Source organism: Mirounga leonina, unplaced genomic scaffold (assembly GCF_011800145.1).
Source record: "Mirounga leonina isolate KUSES-001 unplaced genomic scaffold, KU_Mleo_1.0 Mir_101664, whole genome shotgun sequence".
NCBI lineage: Eukaryota > Metazoa > Chordata > Mammalia > Carnivora > Phocidae > Mirounga > Mirounga leonina.
This window is the reverse complement of record NW_023270175.1, coordinates 9,639,176-9,654,442: the sequence shown is the minus strand read 5'-3', so window position 1 is coordinate 9,654,442 and position 15,267 is coordinate 9,639,176. Positions and strand designations below refer to the sequence as shown.

The 15,267-nt window shown below is 37.3% G+C and overlaps 1 protein-coding gene across 7 annotated transcripts in view; it reads left to right on the top strand.

Moving 5' to 3' along the window:
• The window catches only part of KLHL13 (kelch like family member 13), a 204,619-nt gene that overhangs the window by 175,250 nt on the left and 14,102 nt on the right, over window positions 1-15,267 (top strand). For all 7 annotated transcript variants that reach the window (XM_035007608.1, XM_035007598.1, XM_035007605.1 and 4 more), the window contains 2 exons: window positions 4,163-4,295; window positions 4,848-5,044. In XM_035007608.1, coding sequence (XP_034863499.1) covers window positions 4,163-4,295; window positions 4,848-5,044 — 330 coding nt within the window. The remainder of the gene's footprint in view (window positions 1-4,162; window positions 4,296-4,847; window positions 5,045-15,267) is intronic.

Sequence of the window (15,267 nt, the reverse complement as noted above, 5' to 3'; positions counted from 1 at the left end):
CTCCCCTTTTCTTCGAATGTGTGCCTTCACAAGATTAGAGTATAAAAGTTGTTTAGAGAAATGACTGTCTTCTATACAACAGAATATGCTGTAGAAGGAACTTTAGTTTTTTTCTCTTGAGGCAGAGCTGGGATATACAGATAACAGCATGCAAACAAGATATTTCGAATCTGTATGAAAACAATCTGGATTGACAGATCTTATTTGGATAAAGATAGCAATAATCAGGAATAAAATGGGCAAATATGGAATTGGATGGTGGGATTGTTCATTTATGCACTTGAAAATAAAGTTTGTGAAATATACAGATAGGGAAACTACTTCATATGCAGTGAAAATAAATGCAGAACCTCACAGAAACAGACACTTTGCCAAAGGTAGATAAATTAAGCTTAGAATAAAAGATACTCAGAATGCACTCAAAGTGGTCTTGGAGCTTCAGCTTCCTTTCTTTGGGGATGCCAGATCATACTGATGAAGGGAAAGGATTTGGTTTTTTTTTTTTTTTTTAAGAGAGTGCAAAGGGCAGCAAAATGATCAGATTTGTGAAGCAGGTAAAAGCCCTTGGTGTCTTAGCTGAGCCGTCCAGATTTTGAGGATTGAGTATATACACCTCAACAAGCAGTATCTTAATAGAATATGGACAAAATGAGAAAGGACACAAATAATGATACAGGAAGCATTAGCTATTCCTTTGTTCGAAAGGAAAAAGAAGGAATAATAAGGAATAGGAATGGAGCCTACTTACATTACTCAATTCCCAGTATAAAATACTTGTAGGAATATTTTCAAGACAGAAGGGCTAGCAAATGAACTGAGGTTTTAGTTTGTTTGTTTGTCTCTTGGGCTTTTATTGTTGTTTTTAGTGGAACAAAATAACTGACTGGATACAATCACTGCTTTTGACAGAATAAGTCATGATTGCCTTTCACAGATAATTATCTATATATACCTTAGAGAAGATTCAGAATTTTTTTTCATGGATAAAAATAAAGCAAGGTGGCATACAGTACCTAGTCTCACTTCATTGGTATTTTGACATCTTTTTTGCCAGTACCCAAGGTATAATCCTTTTCCCAAGATAAACCATAGGCTTGAACTTGCCAGTAGCTATTCAAACTTTAAAAATACGTTTTCTTCAAACCAACAATTGCACTTTTATGAATACCTCCCACAGATCTACCTACACAGGTAAGTATATGTACAAGAAAGTCTGTTACAGCATTGCTTGTAATGGCCAAAGTTGAGAGATAGCCTAAGTGTCCAGAGGGGAACGGATGAATAATGAATGGTATGCTGCCATGATGGAATACTGTGCATCCCCTAAAAAGAATGGAGTAGATTTGTGTGTATAGAGTGCTGTCCATTTTATGTGCTCAAGTGAATTTTAAAAATGCACAATAATATGTATAATATTCCACTTTAAAAAATCCTATTATACATACAAGCAAATGATATATTATGCATATGTATAGAAAGAGGCCTGGAGGGGCGCCTGGGTGGCTCAGTCTGTTGAGCACCTGCCTTCAGCTCAGGTCATGATCCCAGGGTCCTGGGATTGAGCCCCACGTCAGGCTCCCTGCTCAGCCGGGAGCCTGCTTCTCCCTCTCCCCCACCCCCCTGCCCCCTGCTCGCGCGCGCGCTCTCTCGCATGCGCGCTCTCTCTAAATAAATAAATAAATAAAATCTTTAGGAAAAAAGAAAGAAAGAAAGAGGCCTGGGAGTATATATATTAAACTGTTAACAATAATTACTTCCTGTATGTAGAAATGGTGTTTTAGTTTTCAATTTATATCTTGTATTTTTATAACAAGCATATATTTAATTTTTTAAAAACCTGCAATTTATCTGAGGGAGGAAAAGCCAAGCCTTTGTGAGTCAACCTTCCCCCACCCCCGGACCCTGGTTCAATTCCTCTTCTCTCATCTTAGCCATTACAGTTTAATACAAAGAAACACTGTGGGTGCAATTAGTTTTTATTATTGGGAGAAGTTTCCCAAATAAAGTGCCTGGTTTCTGGTTAGCTTGGCCCAAAACTAAAGTTCTGCTCAACATGACCCCATGGTTTTAAAATACCAAGTGGTGGCTTCTTGGTAAAATCAGAGTTGTTTGTTCCTGCAGTAACTGAACATAAATCAAACATATATTAAGTGCCAACGGTGTACCAGGCAGTGGGGAATGCAAACATGCTAGTCCCTCAACTCTTCTGATGGTTCCCACCATCTTCTTGACCATCCCGTCCCCACCCCAGTGGTCACTTTCAGTCCTTCCCAGTGCTGTTTTCCTTTGAAAGGCAGTCCTCTTAAGCCTATTGCACTTTTGACTCCGTATATGAATTTTCAAAGAGCTACTCTTTGCCTTCTGCGTGAGACTATTCCCCTAAAATGGACATCGCTTTTTACCTTTACTTTTCTAAATAAGAGAGGCTGGAGATCATTTAGCAATGGGAAAATGGAAAATATCAAGGGTGGGGTATATAATGTTTGTGTTTATAGAAGAAAAGAGGCATTTGTGAAATATTTGATATTTGTGAACAAAAACATATGTCAGTCACTGTTGGAGAAAGAAAAATATACATAATCCTGTTCTAAAGTATATGTATAATGTATAAATATTTTTGGAATAAAAATATTTATATCTCTCTCAAGAGAGAAAGTGGCTGGATCACATTATCTCTTTGAAGTTCCAGTTCTGTAGATTCAAGCATTTTCTTTAAAAAGTAATTTAAAAATTATGATGAGAAGATGTTTAGACTGAGATTTATATTATACATATGTGTAGGATCAGTATTTCTCAAACTGCATTCTTCAGTATGTCATGCCTTTTGCTTCTTAAATCCGTGAAACACAACTTTAAATAAAAGTTTTATTTGGGGTCATTAAAATGCGAAGGGGATGGAATACTCTTTGCTGTTAGTTCTTGTTGTGTTACATTATTACATTACAATATATATTAGAAGGTAACTTGTATGAGGATCTTCGTGATTTTTAATAATAATATATTACCATTTGAAACTATAGAGGAAATCTTGCTGAAATCTTCATTTTTGAGCCTGAGTATTAAATTACATATTGTCTCCCTTTTGTGCATTTTACCAGCCGATTATCATCTTAAAATGTTTCCTTCTCCCAAGAATAGACCAAAGGAACGTCTGCCTATTTGTCATAGGTTGGGATCATCACAGGAGTGAGTGGAAGAGCTAACCGATAGGCCCTCTTCTTGCAAGAGCCCTGTCCATCCCCTGAATCGTGGGTGCCAGCCTATTAATTCTCCACTGAACTTTAGGCATTTGGGGACAATTATGTCCCATGTCAGAGCTACCTGGGCTCTTTTTTCCAAAGGTAATTAAATTCCAAGCTTGAAACCTGAAAGATAATTGGCCAAGCAGCAGCAATGTGCCGAGTATAAGGATATCTAAGACAATCCCTAATTCTCAAAGAGATGGAACAATCTAGTTAGTAGCAAGGAATGCCTATCTTGCAATTAACATAGATTCTCTATACCTTTCTTTCTCAAAAAAACCCAAAAACTAGGGGCGCCTGGGTGGCTCAGTCAGTTAAGTGTCCGACTCTTGGTTTTGGCTCAGGTCATGATCTCAGGGCTGTGAGATGGAGCCCCACATTGCCTCTGCACTGGCGTGGAGCCTGCTTAAGATTCTCTCTCTCCCTCTGCCCCTTCACCCACCCCCCGTGCTCGCTCGCTCTCTCAAATAAATAAATAAATCTCTAAAAAGCAAAAAAACCCCACAAAAAGTATAAAAACAAGGTGTGTCCGGAATGCACTATAGAAGAACTATAAACATATTATTGCAGAAAGCATGTTATCCACCCTGATCCTACACATGGGAAAATGAACGCGTACGTGGTAATTTCTTTTCAAAATAAGATAAAGCCAATAGTTGTGTAAATAAGTGAATATATATACTCTATGCTCTTTCCATATGTGCTCTTAATCTGAATTAGTCTTCATTTTACCTTTTCCTACTGCGAATTAAATAGACATCGTCACACATCAAGTAAGTTGTTCAGTTTTCTTCTGAGTAATTATTCTACTGGTTTTATGTTCCAACACACCCGTTAATACATACACAGAATTTTAGTGGGCAGAAATCTGCATACCCATTTAACCTTGATTAGTGACTCAACTCCCGCTCTTGGCGTAGGGCTTTGACCAGCTTCGACTTGAAGGATTGCTTTGTGATGTGACTTTGATGCCAGGCGACACTGATGACGCCTTCCCTGTGCATAGAGTCATGATGGCCTCTGCTAGTGATTACTTCAAGGCCATGTTCACAGGTAAGTTAGCTTGTTAAATTCTGCACCCCCCCTTAAAACAATCTGAAAAATGCATGTTTACGTATTTTTGTTTCTAAAGTGAAATTCAGTTCTTTTGATCTGTGTCTTTCCAAGAAGAAATCATCTCAAAAGGAATATACACCTGGTACGTGTAGTTGTAAGTGGTGCTTTTTAAACTTGGGAAATGAATGTGCCTTTTTCATACTTCTGTCCATCTTTGTTTCACAACTTCTCTTGTCCAGATACACATCTGAATGCTCTACTAGAGACTCTGGGTCTGACTAAGACAGTCTTTAATCCATCAAAGGATATGAAGTGACAGGAGAACATTTTGGAAGCACTTGCATTATATACGACTTCCATTAGTATAGAGATATTCCTTTTTAAGTACTCTCTTTTAACTGTAAAATATGCAGAAGTCTGACTCTGACATGAATGCTTACATAGAATAAAACTTTTCCTTGATTTTATTGCATCTAATTAGCAGCAGAAGTGCGTTTGACCTTAATTAAATTATCCACCCCCATTTAAATGAATGTCTTTTTCTTTAAGGTGGAATGAAAGAACAAGATTTAATGTGCATTAAGCTTCATGGTGTGAGCAAAGTCGGCTTAAGGAAAATTATTGATTTCATTTATACCGCAAAGCTTTCTCTTAACATGGACAACCTTCAAGACACACTGGAAGCTGCCAGTTTTCTTCAGATTCTGCCGGTTTTGGACTTCTGCAAAGTATTTCTCATATCTGGGGTAAGGCGTTTTCAAATCTTCAGAACTTTTCCTGCAGTATACTCCGGTGTAGCCTGTTGAAAGGCTGCTGAATTTATTATGTAGGCAGGTGAAACTTCGGCCATGAGAGAGAGGGCTCAGGTAGTATGTGTTCTGGAACGAAGTTGAGAGGGAAACAGTACAAGGTGCCATTTTATGAAATGGAATCACTTCATAAAAGCCTTCTGTGTAATCCCATGACATCAGACAGGAATAGTGTTTGCTAACGATATATATGTTAACCTGTTTACTGACGTTATATATTTTAATCTGGTTTTGTTTGCCTTCATGATATTAGGCAGGCAGGCTTTCTTAAATGGAATTCCATGAAAATGTAATCTGAACTTCTGTAAGTCTTTTAAACTAGGCTCAGTAATTTTTTTTTTCTTCCTTAAATACGGGATCTAGGTCTTGAGAAGAAGTAACACATTACGTGACAGCCTGTAAGATATAAGTCTTAGTTCCATAGAAACACATCACCTACTAAATCATTTTTAGCCTCTCTTAAGAAATAGGAGAGGGTACAACTACCAATCAGTGAACGCCGTAGCAGTCACATGGTTCCTGAAGGCCCTGCCCTATTTGAGACCCTTAAATTTGACTTCTGGGAAACAAAATGCTTTGGTTGCAAAGAAATATTGCCAAGAAGATTTCTACAGCTTATAGAGCTTGCTTTTGTGACTGAAAATTATGGCAGTGGTAAATTTTGATATATTTTCTGATTTATTAAATAAGTGGAGAATACATTTTTCTATAATTGATTTAAATTCATACCAGTTTTAATATTGGTAAATAATTGCTGTTGAGCTTTTTTAAATTTGCAGTTACTAAACCGGGAGCCCCGTTTTTAAAACCCTAAGTTTCAAGAGAACATGTCCTCAGTGATTTTATTAATAAGCTATTCCTTATCTTACAGAGTCAGCCAACAGCTAATTTAACCGGGCTATTGAAAATATGTTTTGTTTCTGTGTTTCCATTTTAAAGTACTCACACGACTGCCTCACAATTATTTATAAACTTTAAAACTAACTGCTATTTTTCAGGGTTTTAAGGCAGTGTGGTGTTATAGAGTTTCGTGTTGTCCTATTCGCTATTGTATAAGTAACCCGCATGAAGTTTGTTTATTTCCCATGATACTGTTTGTCGTCGTTACTGAATCTGAGCACTAAATTTCCTTTTAATTTAATCACACAAAGCCCTTCCCCTTAGGACCTATCAGCATCTCTCCTCTAGTTTTGTGCCACTGGAAAAAAGGAACTGAATTACATGTATTTTTTAAAGGTATCAAGTCCAACAATTAACTTAGTAATAACACTTAATGCTTACATTTATCGACTCTTAACATTGCTTTACACTGATCTCAGCAACACCTGGTCATCCTGAGCCAAACTAGGTACAGTGTGGTGATTCTTTGGAACTAATCATTAATAATAGACATTTATTGTCGACTTCTTCTCTAATATCAGAATTTAGTACTTATAACTTTAGATATTGGTTGTGATCTGTTCCTTTACCTGAAAGAAAAGGACCAAATGGAATAAAGCATGATTTATGAAAAGTCATAAAAGCATACAGTTGTCAAAGTAACAGTATTAGAAAACAATTTTGTTCTAGAAAACTCTAAAACAAGTTTATTTAAAGATGACATCACAGTAATTTTGCAATAGTGATAAATTTTCTGTAATTAGAATGTTGATTCTTTCACCTGTTTGAAACATTTATTATAACTGTGTGTTTTACCTGTTTGGAAATTTCTTCATTTTTATGAACACTTAATATTGTCTTAAAGATTAAATTCTTCATTTCTAGTGTCCTCTGCAGACATCCTAAAACCCATTTCTAAAGGAGAAGAGGCTTGTCTCAGACAAAGCTTACCTGTGGTATAGTTTATTCCTCCTTCTCTTGGTTTTAGAACTTTCTATGAGCTCTGAGGAAACACCTCTTTTCTTAGCACCATTCTGTTTACCTGTCTTTCATCCTGTTTGCTAAGGATATGTCTGCATGATTTTACTGTGGAAATATTCCATCTCAGAACCCATGATGATTTTTGAGAGCAGTTGGTAGATTATTAGCATAAGGATTATATAAAATCCAACTTTTCCTTTATCCTTCTTTCATGCGTTCTATTTCTTAGTTAAATGTTCAGCCTTACTCTGTTTAACAATTTCCTATTTCCTTCTCAGCAATCAAGTGGATCAGGCAAAAGAGTAGCCCTTGGGTGTCTTTTCTACTTATGAGAACTGGAAGTTTCGAGATAATGTATTTTTCAAAGGTAGATTTGTTTTGAGCTTTCCCACAAGCTAAGTTTTATGGATAGTTTTTAAATAGAACAATCTCATGTTTTAAGGATTGTGTGCTTAAACCAAAGGTTTTGAGTGATAGATTTATGTTTTTATTTTTATTTTTTTATTTTTTAAAGATTTTATTTATTTATTGGAGAGAGAAAGTAGGAGCAGGGAGGAGAGGGAGAAGCAGTCTCCCCGTTGAGCAGGGAGCCCGACACGGGGCTTGATCCCAGGACCCTGGGATCATGACCCAAGCCGAAGGCAGACGCTTAACCGACTAAGTCACCCAGGCGCCCCAGGTTTTTGTTTTTAATGATATGGTGTGATTATACTTCACATAAACAAGACACTACTTGGGTTTGAGCTTTTAGAAAGAAAAGTTAGCTTCCAGTACATCTATAGTCTATCCCATTCTTAACCATTTGTGTAGGTGAAAATGTGACTCAGCAAATCACTCACAAAACATTTTTATGGTAGTTTTGAGTGACAGCTTTAAAGATTTATTTATTGGGGCGCCTGGGTGGCTCAGTTGGTTAAGCGACTGCCTTCGGCTCAGGTCATGATCCTGGAGTCCCGGGATCGAGTCCCGCATCAGGCTCCCTGCTCAGCAGGGGGTCTGCTTCTCCCTCTGCCCTCTTCCCTCTCGTGCTCTCTGTCTCTCATTCTCTCTCTCTCAAATAAATAAATAAAATCTTAAAAAAATAAATAAAGATTTATTTATTTGAGAGAGAGAGAGAGAGTGCAAAAGGGGGGAAGAGCAGAGGGAGAGGGAGAGAATCTCCAGCAGACTCCCTGCGGAGTGCAGAGCTCCACTTGGGGCTCAATGCCTTGACCCTGAGATCATGACCTGAGCCGAAATCAGGAGTCAGACACTCAACCGACTGAGCCACCCAAGCGCCCCTTGAATGATAACTTTAAATACGATAATATAGCCACCCTCACCTTTGGTGAGGTAGAAGCACCAGTGTTCTAGAACGGAGCACCAGGCTCCATAGAACAAGAACCACTCCCCGGCCAACGTGGTCATCTTTTGCAGTAATGCTTTTCTCTTAAGGTATCAATTAGTATTATAGTTTATGGGATCTGGTGCTTTTGTTCTCACTATGTCACTTTCTGGCCAATTGTAGAAAAGAAAACTATGGAGCGGATACAAAGAGATAAGAGCAAAGGATGTAAAGCAGAGTAGGTAAAACTGTCTGTTAAACTAAAAACATTCTCTTGTATATCATGGAGATGATGGAAAATTACCTTCGTTTAGTTACGGGCCGAAAAATGACATCTGTTTTTGTCTTTAGGACATTGTATAACTACAGCATGCTAAATGCTGTGCAGCCATTCCCTGATTTACAAGCAGGTTGTGGTTAAATTTTTTGTTTATCATTTGTCTGCTACTTGGAATGTGTGACATCTAGCATTTGCCCCACGGAATTACTGTTATGGAGGACTACAGGCTAGCAGCAAAACCCAATTTTTAACATAAGATTGCTGAAGGAGGACATTTGTCATTGAACTGGAAATGTTATAATTTAAGTATACAGTTATCCAGAATAAACAAACCAGAATGAAAGTGGGCAAAAAAACCATTTTCTTTTTCTATAAAAGCATATTTAATCAGAGAAGGAAGATGCCATTGTGCTTTAGACTTTCTTTAAACTCATTTGAAGTTGTGTGTGTGTGTGTGTTTTTTCCTTGATGTGTTTATAGCATTGGTTCCCCTTGTAGATTTATTATCACTGATCAGGGTGGGGAGGTCACAATGAAATGTAGAGAAATTTTATTGAGGCGACTGGGGGTAATAAAGAATTAGCGACAGTGGAAAACAAAAGAGGTGAGGGGCGCCTGGGTGGCTCAGTCGGTTAAGTGTCCCACTCTTGGTTTCGGCTCAGGTCATGATCTCAGCATCGCCGGATCAAGCCCCACATCAGGCTCCACGCTTAGTAGGGAGTCTGCTTGAGGTTTTCTGTCTCTCCCTCTCCCTCTGCCCCTCCCCACCCTCTCTCTGTCTCTCAAATAACATATATCTTTAAAATACAAAGAAAAGAAAGGAGGTGCATACGTGGGAGAGGTAAAAGGCGGAGAAAAGGAGTTCTCTCAAGGGAATAACGAAGGAAATCAGAATAAGTTATTGGAAAAGACAGTTTCTTTTGCTATTCAGTGATGATATCAGCAGCAAACTTTGGGAATGTTCTTCTTGATGTCAGAATTTCCTGTGTGGTAATTATGTTTCACATTCCTTGTTTGATCTAAATTGGATTTGCCCATAAAAATTAACAAACATGTCTTTTCAGATAATTTTTTTGCCTTTGGGAAGGTTTAATGCAAATCAGAGGAAAAATGGTATAGATAATTTTACAATGAATCAAAGCTCTTCCTCCCCTTCCCCAACCAAACCATTCTTGACTTCCTTATTGTCAAGGCAGACATTCAGCGAGTAATACCCAGATACTCGTTGTTTATGGTTGAGCGTCTATTCTCACTAGCTGGTACCCAGACTGTGCTGATTGTTAAATATTCTAAATATTATTCCTGCCTGTAACTTGAATCACCGTATTCTTGCCCATCTGCCATGTGGGACTCCGTAGGGGAAGAAGAGGCCCAACCTGGGCTCAAACCAATCCATTCTCCCATGACCATTATAATATGTAATATTGTATCCAAGAAGGGACATGCATTCAGAGTGCAAAGCAGTAAGACAATTGGATCCCCCAAGCTGGAGACACACCATCAGTATTCCCCTCAGATGGCTGTTAGAATTTGAAGAAAGACAAAGACTGAGACAGAAAAGTTTTTGGTTTTTAATCATCTTTTTGTTCTTCTTACCAAAAGGTCCCTTCCCTGTGTCCTGTGATGTTCCCACCTGTGGAAGGAGGCCTGGGACAAGATGTCTCTTATATCCTCCGCCCCCCCCCCCCCCCCCCCCGCCCCAAAGTAGCTTATTTGATTTCTTCCCAGTCTGTGGACTTGCTTTCTCTCTCTCTGCATTGGTTGTAGTTGATGTCAGGCTGCCATTTTAATAAACTAGATAGCACCAAGGAGAATCTGGTGCATTGACTATCTGAGGAGTCCCCCCCCAAAATTTGTCAACTAACTTCTTAGTCTTTGCTTTTCCTTGAGGGTACAAAAGCAGATACTCGTTTTCATTTTTGCTTTTTTCCTAAGTGGAAGTTTATTCGTGTAACGCATTGATCTTCAACAAAATAACATCACAGATTGCTGATGAAGCCTGTCATTAAAATATCATGTTATGGTAATGAAATGTTTGGGTGCATTAAGTGTGATTTGAACAATTTAATATAGTAGCAGTGAGTAACTATGTTAATGAGACTACCACTTTGAAAATTATGATGCCTGGAACTGCCTTTAGGGTGACCTAGGAAGGTTCTTTGATTACAGTAGAATAATTTATAATATTTTATATCAAGGAAAGCTAAATGTGCACTTGATTATTTTTAAAAGCAATTTTATTGGTTCTCATAAGTGGTTGAGAAGTTTTGTCCTTTTTTTGCTTCTCTCTCCTTTAAAACACTAATATATATTTGAATTCATGTCTGTAATAACTCTTCTTTGGAATTTCGGCCAGGTTTTATATTCTTTTTTTTAAAGATTTTATTTATTTGACAGAGAGAGACACAGCGAGAGAGGGAACACAAGCAGGGGGAGTGGGAGAGGGAGAAGCAGGCTTCCCGCGGACAGGTTTTATATTCAGATGAAATTAGAGTTCTTTCTACTTATGAGCTGTTTTTTTTTAAAATAAGCTTTAAACTTCATATTTTATATTTCAAAATGTAATGTACTCTAATATATACATGAATTTCGTTAAATGTTACATTACTGCACGTATCCATTATTTAAATACTGTCTAGGCTAAATGTTTGCATATATGCTAACTGAAGCACTTTTAAGAATCATGACTGAGAGGTGGATGAAAATGAGCCATAATTGAATAATCGTGTATTTTTCCAAAATCGTTTACCATTATTCCATCATTTTGATCTGCTTATATTGTTAACTGTTATTCTAGACTTTGCTTCTATATAATCCCTATAATCTATGATTAATTGTTTTAGCTTTGATGACACGCACTTCAAAAACAACTCATTTTCTATTACATAGTTTTTATCTGAGTTTCATTTTAAAATTAAGGGTTTGGTAATGTTTTATATTCAAAATGTATTGTATTTTTAGTTGTATCTATCATCACATCCTTAATTTTTATATTGCTGATAATTAGTGTTTAACCTTTGTTATATACCCACAGTGTGATACCTATAGTATGTGGGGTATAGAAAATCCTAGCCCTTCCATCAAGAAAATGACAGTTTGGGAGGTTATGAAATACCTTTCTCTGGTGATTTTTAAGAAAAGATTAGGCAGCTACCCGTATGTACTAGGTGGTCTGTCACAGTCTTTTGCAGTTTTGTGTATCTGTCTCTGAGCATACCGATATATAGAGGATATTTTCAAAATGCCCTTAAATCAAAGGTAGGTTTTTTTTTATGCTGTTATTTTAGTAATTGTCTTCCTACTGGATAAAGTTGAAGGGGGAAAAGGGGAAGGAAGTAAATACCTTGATCCTATTTCTAAATTACACAGTTTGGCTTTTAATTTTTTATCTCTGTTTGTTTTATATGCTATAAATTTAGACTTATATTTGGTGACCAACAACTGATGGTATCATTTTGCCTATTTGAAGTACCCAATTTTTTGTCGTTTTTATTTGTAATTGTATCCGTAATGGTGAGAATCTGCAAACTTGGGAATAGTTAATTTTGTGTTCTCATCAACTTTCACTTATCCATACTAGTCAATGTGTTCAAAAGTGCAAATTACCCTTTGCTCTGGGGAAAGGCTACTTCTTTCCTGCTCCAGAAAGTGGACTCATTACCCCAGATACTAATTCCTGCCACCCAAGGTGATTTGGGCAACTGGGAATTCACTGTAACTTCATTTACACAATGAAAACTTTTATGAGACGCCAACCTGCCACGCCTAAAATTGGATTGAAATGTACTTTTTATTAACCACACTGGAAATCCAAGGTACTGAATGGTGTGAAACTGTGTATTTCAAAAGGCCCCTAATTTCTTACTTTATTTTTCCTACTTCTTCTGTGTTGCAATTGTGTTTTAACTATTTTTTTAATATATAGCTATTAAGGATAATAAGCAATTAAAATTTTTTGGCGATTCCCATAAAGCAAACCAGCTGCTTAAAATTGTTCAAATTCTTCCTGAGTAATCAATCTATGAAAATAGCCTTGTGTGTGTGTCTTAACCTTTGAGCTTTCAGTGATGATATGTCTTAACTGGGCTGATATTTTATGCAGAGGAGTAATTATTTTAGTCTCATTTCAGCTTTTAAATAAAAGGATAATACAAGGATTAGCCAATTTTCTCTTAATCATCTGCCAATCTGTTAACAATGCAGTTTCGTTCGTGAAGTTTACATGACATACGTGAATACACACACTGAGAAAATTAAGAGAAAACTGAGTCCTTTGCCTGTGACCTGCTTGTGTGTTTGTATACACACACAGGTATTTGTATGGTAGGCTTGTTTCAGTGATTTATTCCTTGCATAATATTTGCTGATATGATTTTCCTGTTTTCACTTTTATTTATTTATTTTCTAATTGTTATGTTAATCCCCATACATTACATCATTAGTTTTAGATGTAGTGTTCCATGATTCATTGTTTGTGCATAACACCCAGTGCTCCATGCAGGACGTGCCCTCCTCAATACCCATCACCAGGCTAACCCAACCTCCCACCCCCCTCCCCTCTAGAACCCTCAGTTTGTTTTTCAGAGTCCATCGTCTCTCATGGTTCATCTACCCCTCCGATTTCCCCCGCTTCATTCTTCCCCTCCCGCTACCTTCTTCTTCTTTTTTTTTTCTTAACATATATTGCATTATTTGTTTCAGAGGTACAGATCTGAGATTCAACAGTCTTGCACAATTCACAGCGCTTACCAGAGCACATACCCTCCCCAGTGTCTATCACCCAGTCACCCCATCCCTCCCACCCCACCCCTACCAGAGCACATACCCTCCCCAGTGCCCTCCTCAATACCTCCCCAGTGTCTCCTGTTTTCACTTTTGACCAGTTATGAAAGCATCCGAAAGAGCTCTTGCTGAAGATGGGCCTCTCCATCACTTGTCTCCTTTTCCTATTTTCGGTTTTTGCTACATTGTCATCTGTGCAGGGGAGACTTTTCTAGGCTCATTTTGACTCCAGGCAGAGCTAGATTATGCTGGGAGTAAGAGAATTGCCAAGGGAAACTGTGGCAAGCCATCATCATAGACACCAGAAATTAACTATGCCATGAGTAAATTTGATGGAGATACACCTGTTCCAATCCTCACCGAAGTGATTCCTTTCCTTGTATTTCCACATAAATAATGTGAAAATAACTTCACCCTAGGAATAATTGCCTTATTAAATTACCTTCATTAGAAACAATAACTTTTGAAGGAATCAAAATGAATTACAGTAATGAACCGTGACTGTTTGCATGAAAGAGATCCTGTATTAGAGATTTTCTGTTTGTGGATCTGCTAGCAATGTAACTTTTAAGAATCCTGACTAAGAAGTGGATTAAGGTGAGCCAAAATAGAATAACCCTCTATTTTTCCAAAATTTCCATCTAGCCAGAATTTCATTTAGTATTTTTTTTGAGAGGGAACACACATTTTCAAGAAGAGAAAAGGAATTATTTTGGCCATAACCAACTTACAACATTGTTTCTTGGGGTAACTTCTAATGTACTGATTTTGATACTTTTTTTATTTTTCAATAGTCAATAAATATTTATTATCCACTTCTTTTTTACATTTTAATTCCAATATAGTTAATATACAGTGTTACATAAGTTTCAGGTATACAATATACTGATTCAGCAATTCTGTACATTACTCGATGCTCATCAAGATAAGAATACTCTTGATCCCCCTCACCTGTTTCACCCATCCCCCCCCCCAACCACCTCCCCTCTGGTAACCATCTGTTTGTTCTGTATAGTTAAGAATCCGTTTTTTGTTTTGTCTCTTTTTTCTTCATTCATTTGTTCTGTTTCTTAGATTCCACATATGAGTGAAATCATATGGTATTTGTCTTTCTCTGACTTATTTTGCTTACCATTATACTCTTTAGATCCATCCATGTTGTTGCAAAATGGCCAGATTCCATTCTTTTTTATGGCTGAATAGTATTCCTGTGTGTGTGTGTGTGTGTGTGTGTGTGTGTGTGTGTGTCACATCTTCTTTATCCATTCATCTATGGATGGACATTGGGCTGCTTCCATAATTTGGCTATTGTGATTAATGCTGCAATAATCACAGGGGGGCACATATCCTTTCAAGTTAGTGTTTTCATATTCCTTGGGTCAATACCCAGTAGTGCAATTACTGAATCATATGATAGTTCTATTTTTATTTTTCTGAGGAACCTCCATACTGTTCTCCACATTGGCTGCACCAGTTTGCATTCCCACCAACGGTGCATGAGTGTTCCTTTTGCTCCATGTCCTCGCCAACACTTGTTGTTTCTTGTGCTTTTGATTTTAGCCATTCTGACAGGTGTGAGGTGATATCTCATTGTGGCTTTGACTTGCATTTCCCTGATGATGAGTGATGTTGAGCATCTTTTCATGTGTCTGTTGGCCATCTGAATGCCTTATTTGGAGAAATGTCTGTTCCTGTCTTCTGCCCATATTTTAATCAGATTATTCGTGTTTTCTTGGTGTGAGTTGTATAAGTTCTTTATATATTTTGGATACTAACCCTTTTTTGGATATGTTATTTGCAAATATCTCTTCCCATTCAGTAGGTTGTCTTTTTGTTTTGTTGACTATTTATTTCCTTTGCTGTACAGAAGTTTTTATTTTGACATAGTCCCAATAGTTTATTTTTGCTTGTGTT